Below are 9505 nucleotides of genomic sequence, written 5' to 3' on the forward strand. Positions count from 1 at the left end.
GAAAAAGGTTCAATAGAATCTAAAAAAGGTTCAATAGAATCTGAAAAGGTTCTAAAGAATCAGATAAAGGTTCAATAGAATCTGAAAAAGGTTCAATAGAATCTAAAAAAGGTTCAATAGAATCTGAAAATGTTCTAAAGAATTAGATAAAGGTACAATAGAATCTGAAAAAGGTTCAATAGAATCTAAACAAGGTTCAATAGAATCTGAAAAGGTTCTAAAGAATCAGATAAAGGTTCATGATATGAATTGCATAGTGTGATTATTTAAGAATTATCTGTAATTTTGATGACTTTTCCATAGCACACTTTTCCATAGAGAAAACACATGAAAATAAATAATTATTTTAGTGAAATATATTCTTCATGTTAATTTTTACAACGATTCTGTGCTCAGTAAATTCCTACTATTGTCCAGAGCTTGAAAATAGACTTTTATGGAAGTGTTTCTTATTTTGTACAGTACATGCAACCATATTATGTTTATTTATTCATTGTTTATGTTTTGCTTCAAATATAACAAATGCAACACTTAAAAAACTAACAATTAATTATGTAAATTTGAAACTTGAGAAAAAATGTTACATTTTCTTCCAATTTAACATGCTAAATCATTTAGTTTTGGCAAATAAAATATCAGCAATTACTATCATTAGTTAAAACTATTTGTGAAGAAAATGAAAATATATGTTTTACTGGCTTAGGATTATTTAGAGTATAAAAAAATATGTATTCTTTGAAGTTCATTCTTAAAAAAAAAAGTATTTCAATCTTTGATTTTAACACTTTGTGTTCTTTTTCACTCTTTATCCAAAGGAATTGAATTTTTGCCACAAACTCAAATTTTCTAATCCATATATCTTTGCAACCAGATGGTGTATGCCGATGATAATTTAAACTTAGACTATTTGATCTAACATATCAAAGGGCTACAATATCGGGTTGCTAAGATAAAGAGGGGAAATAGTTAGAGTTTGTGGCATAAACTCATTTCCTTTCCTCCCAATTGTAAATGTTAACTATCTACTTTCCAATATTGATTAAACACCCTTTTTAGAAAGTGGTAATAAAAGTAAAAGATTCTAAAATTGAAACAATTTGTTTTAATATAATTACTGTCAACTCTAGAAAGAATTTTTTCAAGTTTTAAAAGTTTCACTCTTAAGCTTTTAACAGTACCCAGTGTACTCTGCATATACATATATAAATTGAAATCAAGGTTTTAACTACTTCGTTTATTTTTCGTCCTTGAGTGTACACATATAGGCTATGATTGTGGTTATAAACTATTGAAATCTAATCTAACAGTCTCCATATTCATTTAAATATCTTGGTAGATATAAAACCCATTTATGATTTTGATTTTAAAACCATCTACTAAGGAACTGAATACTTGCCACAAACTCTTATTCTCAAGTCCCCATTTCTTTGCAACCTGATGATGTAAACCTCTGATATTACAAAAATAGTCATAAGGTTTCAAAGATATAGGAATTAGATATTAAAATTTAATAATAACAATATTCTAAAATTTATTTAATCTTTCATTATTTTAGTCAATTATAAGTTTTTATTACTGTCCTAATACATTCCTTATAAACCACAAAATCAGTTTTTAAATAAAAAATTTCTTTGGTAACTTTTAATCAACATTAAGTCTCATAAAGTGACACTTTTTCATATATTCTTATGTTATAAATTTCATTCTTCTTTTTCTATCATCAACACCAATATCAAGTAAAAGTTTTTTGATAGATTTTTCATCAAACCATAGATAATATAATGATATGAACTTTTTTTATGTTGCACACATATTTATATTTTTTTGTTTCAAAGTGTGATATTTAAAACTTGAAACTTCTGTACTCTATTCCTTTTCATTTTATTCAGAACAATTAACAAGAATTTGCTGCATTAAATCCAATTTATTTTTAGAAAAGACAATATTTTTAATCAAATTATTAATTTAAGTTACAATAGAATGAACATACTGTATCATCTCTGTATCAACAAGTAATTGATACAGAGGCATGTAGAAAATGGTCATATTGCAGAGGTTCCTCCCTCCAGGCTTCTTCCTCAAGGATCTCCAGGCTGTCTGCACCTCCCCGCCCTCCAAATACTACCAGGTTGTTGTCCAACACCTCCATTGGTAGATACCATCTCTTTCTGGTCAGCTTAGGACCACTCCTCCAGGTGTTTGTAGACAGTGTGAGGACTTCTACAATATCTAGAGGTTCATTTATACCATTGTTTCCCCCAGCTGTCCATATTTCTCCATTAAACATGCTGCATGCTAGGTCATACCTAAACAAACAAATATTAAACACAATATTCACAAAGTATAATTTTAGAAAGTTTAATTATAATTTTATGTTATTTTATAATATATGATTTTTTCATAAATGCAATTTATCACAAAGGAACTGAGTCTTAGCCACAAACCCAATTTTTCTAATCCCCATTTCTTTGCAACCTGATGGTTTAAACATTTGATTCTCATAATTGGATAATTTTATCTTACAGAATTCATTATTGTAAATATTAAAGGTCTATAACATTGGGTTGCAAAGATATATGAATTAGAAATTGAGAGTTTGTGGCAAAAAATCAATTCCTTTAATATCAATTAAAAGGTTTTTATTTAGAAAGCACCAGACAAAGAGTATGAGTATGAAATAAAAACATTTCATTGATTAATTTATTATTATTTTTAATATTATGAATAGTTGATAATAATAGATTTGAATATTTCAATTCAATGCATTTGTATATAATTGTATATGCATTGTATGTATTTGTGAGAAGTATTTTCAAACTTATTAATCAATTTAAGAATGAATCTATTAATACTAAAAAAAATCATGAAAAAATAAAAAATAGAACACATTTAAATGTTTTAGTCTTCAGATATATTTTAGAAAGATTACCTTGCAGTTGGCATTGATGGAAGCTCTGCAATAAATCCCTCTTCAATACTGTAGACTTCAACAAGAGATAAAATGTCGTTAGATCCTCCTCCAATCAGCATCACTTGACTCTCACTAGAATATAAAATGTTAAGAAATATAAAAAGAATTAAAAAATGTTGACAGTTTTATTTTTGATGATATTATCTATGATTTTGTTCATTTGTGCCAACTTTTGATGTAAGATATCTTTAAATGTTTACAGTTTGTTCTTTTAAAAAGGAGAATTTAGCAAAGTTGAACAATGTTTGTAATAAAAATATCAGTAGATACATCTTACTAGATTTATTTTTGAAAACATGGTGGAAAATATTTGACATATATTCTGTATAAGAATTCATCTTATTTCATCATTATTTATTAATTATATGTGTGCACTTGTCATGATTAATATATATAAATATAAAATATAAAGTGTATACCTGATAGGAACAGCACAGTGACCACTTCTTGCAGATGTTAATTCATAGTTTTGAAGCTTCCAGGAGGATCCATCAAACACCTCCACTGTAGCAAGTCTCCTAGTAAACAAATATATTATTTCATCTGACACAGGTGAAGGGGTTTGACTGAAGTACTCCAGTTTGTGAGAATGTTTATATAATAATTAAATATTTTAATTAAGAAACATTCATTTTTTTATTAGCAAAGAAAGCTAGATGATAAATAAGAACAAAAAGGTTTTTAAAACAAATAAGAATATACATAGAACATACTCCTGTCCAGTATATCCTCCTGCAGCAAGTATCTTGTCTCCTAGTGTAGTCAGGGTAAAGTATGCTCTAGCCACATTCATACTTTTAAACTCTATCCAGTCCATTCCCTCATTCTTGAAGCAGTTTCTAAACAAAAATATTCAATTTCAACTTTTATTTTGTGAATTTTTGTCTTTTTTTAATACATATAATTTATATTCTATATCTTATTATTGTTTGATTTATTAGTTTTCACTAGTTCACTATATTCTACCTGAGGTATCCTATAGGTATATAGGTATGCAACATTTAGGAGTTTAACACAGTTTATTTACATTAAAATGTGTTTAAATCCCCTCTCCCTCCATCACTATTTTATTTTGCAATGAATGTATTTTTTCATTTAAAATTTAATTGTGATTTTAAATATGATGTGAACAATACTGACTGATAGCAAGTATAAAAAATAGTTTTGATTAGTTACTTTTTGGGCATTGCTGTAACGCATAGCTCTAAAAAAAAACTAGCAGAATACTTAAATTTAAAAAATTGTAGCAAAAACTTAGTTTCTATGAAAGGTATTAGTAACTAATTTCTGCACTTATGTCTAGTATTTCTTTATCAAAAGAACTAGATTACTCGCCACAAACTTAAATTTTCTAATCCCTATATCTTTGAATCTGATGGTGTAAACCATTGATATTTTAAACTTACAACAATTTCATCTAAAAGTATTCATAGTAATAAAAATGTCTAAGGTCAACAACATCAGGTTGCAAAGGTATTGGATAAAAGAATTAGAAGGTGTTAAGTTACTTTTTTTTACAGTGATTATTTCTAAAATATAAAACCTAAATGTTCAAGAATTTCCAATAGAAAATGTCTAAATTATCATCCTTAATCATCTGTTTTAATAAGGAAACTTTGAATATGGATTTAGCGCTGAATAATCATTAATTAATAGATAGGTTTAAATATTAATAAAAGTAATAATGTAATTAAACTTTATGTATTAACTCCTAAGTTGCATACCATCATCCCATCCCCCGCATTAAACAATCTGTCCATTCAGAACTGCAGCTCCTAAGATATATTAATATAATTAACAAAATAAAAATACACCTTTATTAAAACCTATATATTATACAAAAAAAATACATTTATTTTCTTATGTTCTTATAGTTAATAAATTATATTTTGTTGTATTATTCATAATACAACAAAATATTCCATATTGTAAGATAAATTAATCTTTAATTCTGTGATAAAGTTAAATTGTGAATTTAAATTTGATTTTCTTGTTGTAAGCTACATTAAATAAATTATGCTTGTTTTTAACTTTATTTGAATTCTTAGCTCAAGATATATTCTTTACAAAAGTATGTTTACCTAGTCCTTCTAGAAAACCAATATCTCCTATTGCCACATCACAGGGATATGAAAACATAGAAAATATCATAATTAAAAACATATTTATGAAACTTGAGACGGGGAGGCATTGATAGCCAGGGGCTGTTTAACACGCAGCCTCCCACTGGAGAGTCAGTTTTTGCAATGATGCTGACTTGAAGAGGTGCTGCTGGATGTCATGCTGCTAATGAGATATTTAGAAATTGTAAAATATTAAAATAAGGATATTTAGAAACTGTAAAATATTGAACCAAGGATATTTAGAAACTGTAAATATTGAACCAAGGATATTAGTAAAATATTGAAGCAAGGATATTTAAAAACTGTAAAATATTGAACACAGGACAATAAAATTATAAAAAAATGTCACACATGACCGTTTTGTAAAACGTAACGTTAAAATTGCCAAAATGAGGAAACTGAACAAGAAAAATAAGTTTTCAATTCTCATCTTGTTTATATCCAAAGAGAATTGGATTCATGTATTTTTTGTGAAGGAATTGAGTCTTTGACACAAATTCTGATTTTTCCTTTACTACAAATACCGTAATTTCTAATAGATCAAATAACTTAATTTTGAAAATATTGAAATTTCAAAGATTTACACAATCAGGTTTCTAGGGAATTAGAAAATTTGAATTCCTTTATGATTGTAATAAATACAAAATAATTTTACATATTACATATCACAATTCTAATTCATAACAAAGACGATATCCAATTCGTCACTGAATTCCTATGTTTATTGGGACACCCTGTAGTTAGTTGTAGATATACTCTGAATGTGAATGTTTGTGTTAATTATTGATCTGTAGAGAAATATATTCAGAGAGCTTTACGTGTCAGTTAGAGAATACTTAGAGATCGTTTTTTAGAGTTTTGGCATAATTACAGGATTATCCTAATTCTAAAAATTATATTATTAAATTGAAATGAAATATGTTTAAATGGAAAACTATTTAGTGATTTCAGAACGTTTTACTATTTTACTCATAAGATAATTTTATTTATCAAGAAAATATGAAACCGTGTCTGTTTGTTTGTTTGTTTGTCTGATCATAACTCAGGAACCCCTGAACCGATTTTCCTCAAATTTTGATACGGAACTGGGGAGACCCGCGGAAATGTTCTTAGCTTAGGTTCTAAGTTAAGTGGGTCCACTTTTATCGAAAAAATAGCTCTAAGTTAAGTGGGTCCACTTTTAACGGGAAAATAGCTCTAAGTTAAGTGGGCCCAATTTTAATTAAAAAATAGCTTTAAATTAAGTTGATCCACTTTTAACGGAAAAATAGCTCTAAGTTAAGTGGGTCCACTTTTAACTAAAAAAAGCTCTAAGTAGTGTGGGTCCACTTTTAACGAAAAAATAACTCTAAGTTAGGTGGGTCCACTTCTAAAAAAAATAGCTCTAAGTTAAGTGGGCCCACTTTTATCTAAAAAATAACTTTAAATTAAGTTGGTCCACTTTTAACTAAAAATAGCTCTAAGTAATGTGGGTCCACTTTAAACAAAAAATAGCTCTAAGTTAAGTGGGTCCACTTTTAACTAAAAAATAGCTCTAAGTTAAGTGGGTCCACTTTTAACGGAAAAATGGCTCTAAGTTAAGTGGGTCCACTTTTAACTAAAAAATGTCTCTAAATAATGTGGGTCCACTTTAAACGAAAAAATAGCTTTAAGTTAAGTGGGTCCACTTTAAACGAAAAAATAGCTTTAAGTTAAGTGGGTCCACTGCCCACTTTAAACGAAAAAATAGCTTTTAGTTAAGTGGGTCCACTTTTAACGGAAAAATAGCTAAAATCGTAAATTACGACAAAAGTTGGGTGACGGGTGGCACTAACTATTACTCCCCTGGGCAACGCTGGGTTGTGTAAATATATACTCCTGGTCTGAGGTTTGAAGAGAAATTCCAACTTGGTTGTACACTGCACAGTACACTTCAGTCCCCTGACAATAAATAGATGTTTTCTCAATCCGAACCTTGAGAACTTGAAATATATACTCTGTAAACCGAATATATTATATACAGGGAGTAAGGAATAGAAGGGAGATATAACTGACGCGGTTCGCCCTACCATATGATTATGCGTGCTTTGCAGACGGGTACTCCATTTCATTGTATAAAAAAATATTCAGAATACGCGGTAATTGTACATCAGACAAATATTTCAGAGAATTCAGTGACGAATTCGATATCGTCTTTTCAAATAATTCTTTGATTTAGTATAGTGATACCTACTGGAAAGCTGCAATCTGTAAGAGTTTCGTCTGCTATGTTTACATTTAGTTTGTTTATGTTTTGACTGCATACGGTTGTACTTAGTAAAACAAGAAAATTGCAGTATGCAAACAGTGTAAACTTGTCCGTCTTCACTGTTCATCTTGCGGATACATTATTGACACATCTTTACAGCCATTTACCGTTTTCTTAAATTAAACTCTAGCAGACATAATAATATTATGGCTTTTGCAATTAGGTATTACAATGCTAATTCATAACAAAGACTATATCCAATTCCTCACTGAATTCCCATGTCTTTTGGGACACCTTGTATAATCATATGGTAGGGCAAACCGCGTCCGCGTCCCTTCTATTCCTTACTCCCTGATTATATATAGGTGAAAAAGCAACAATCTTCTGAAACATTTTATTTGTAAACACAATGCGTCATGCTTTATGCAATCATTAGTTATATAAATATATTTAAAGAATAAGCTTCAAATAAAAACATTTCAATATATTTCAGAAACTTACAAAACACGATGTATTGTATATAAATTTATGTAAACAAGATTATCCACAGTTGATGCGACTTCACTGATAACCTAAAACTCTTAAAGTATAACTAACTGAAAGAAGTATCCTTATTGGATTTTCTTAAAATTTGTCAAAAATAACAAATTTTGACATCCACTATTCTGAAGATTGATCTAAAACCGTACTGCAGTTGTTTCTGATGTCGAATCCTTTCAGAGTAACCCTGTAATTCTCTGCATGTTTCAAAGAGTATTTGAAAAAATTGTCGGCAACAGATCTTCTACAGAATGTTGCGGTGCCCCAGAATCTGTCCGCATGTTGTACCCTACTGTCCGCATATTGTACCGTACTGTCCTCATGTTGTACCCTTCTGTCCGCATGTTGTACCCTACTGTCCGCATGTTGTACCCTTCTGTCCGCATGTTGTGCCGTACTGTCCTCATGTTGTACCCTTCTGTCCGCATGTTGTACCCTTCTGTCCGCATGTTGTACCCTACTGACTGCATGTTGTACCCTACTGTCCGCATGTTGTATCCTACTGTCCGCATGTTGTACCCTACTGTCTGCATGTTGTACCGTACTGTCCGCATGTTGTACCCTACTGTCCGCATGTTGTATCCTACTGTCCGCATGTTGTACCCTACTGTCTGCATGTTGTACCGTACTGTCCGCATGTTGTACCCTACTGTCCGCATGTTGTATCCTACTGTCCGCATGTTGTACCCTTCTGTCCGCATGTTGTGCCGTACTGTCCTCATGTTGTACCCTTCTGTCCGCATGTTGTACCCTATTGTCCGCATGTTGTACCCTTCTGTCCGCATGTTGTGCCGTACTGTCCTCATGTTGTACCCTTCTGTCCGCATGTTGTACCGTACTGTCCTCATGTTGTACCCTTCTGTCCGCATGTTGTACCGTACTGTCCTCATGTTGTACCCTTCTGTCCGCATGTTGTACCCTACTGTCTGCATGTTGTACCCTACTACATCTCCTCCTTAGAAAATAAAAATGTGAAATTTTAGGATATTTCTTTTTCGCTTCTTTACTCCCCTTTCTGTTTGGGCTGCGGTATATAATATATACGTTTATAATATTTCAATTGATTCTGAACAATAAATCCTGGCATGAAAGGCAATTTCCCAGTTTTGCTGCAGGATTATACAACACGTTCCTATTCAATTTATGTAACAAACTACGATTTAATCCCAGATATATTCAAATAAATACATTTTAAATGAACAGTTATTTTTATCTTACAGAAAAAGTAGGAAATATTTTTAGAATTGTGTTTTACCAACATGGTCCAGTCATATCTATCCATATACTTTTCCTGTCTGTCTGTTTGTATATATATACCTTGCATGTCTGGGTGTTTGTTTGTATATATATACCTTGCATGTATGTCTGTATATATATACCTTGCATGTCTGTCTGTTTGTTTGTATATATATACCTTGCATGGGTGTCTGGGTGTTTGTTTGTATATATATACCTTGCATGTATGCTCTTATTTGCCCACGGGCTATCAGGACATTTTCGCATACAGCGAAGGGTTACCAGGACCTCTCCGGCTATCAGGACCGGCTGTCAGGACCATCGCGTTCACAGTAGGGTTATCAGGACCAAAAAACGGCTGTCAGGACCTTTTTGTTTCGTGTCAGCGCAAAAAACGCAAAGCAAACC

At 30.8% G+C, this 9505-nt stretch overlaps 1 protein-coding gene across 1 annotated transcript; it reads right to left on the minus strand.

The window, feature by feature from the left end:
• Positions 1–1923: 1923 nt before the first annotated feature.
• LOC111717331 (kelch-like protein 12) lies at positions 1924–5257 on the minus strand. The gene is made up of 7 exons (XM_023492830.1): positions 5053–5257; positions 4696–4746; positions 3938–3947; positions 3685–3810; positions 3391–3489; positions 2930–3043; positions 1924–2306 (listed from the first exon to the last, which is right to left on the minus strand). Exons 4-7 carry the CDS (start codon positions 3786–3788, stop codon positions 2006–2008), a joined length of 618 nt encoding a protein of 205 aa, XP_023348598.1. The 5' UTR covers positions 3789–3810; positions 3938–3947; positions 4696–4746; positions 5053–5257; the 3' UTR covers positions 1924–2005.
• Between the last annotated feature and the right edge of the window lie 4248 nt (positions 5258–9505).

This window comes from Eurytemora carolleeae, unplaced genomic scaffold, assembly GCF_000591075.1.
Source record: "Eurytemora carolleeae unplaced genomic scaffold, Eaff_2.0 scaffold2473, whole genome shotgun sequence".
Taxonomy (NCBI): Eukaryota; Metazoa; Arthropoda; class Copepoda; order Calanoida; family Temoridae; genus Eurytemora; species Eurytemora carolleeae.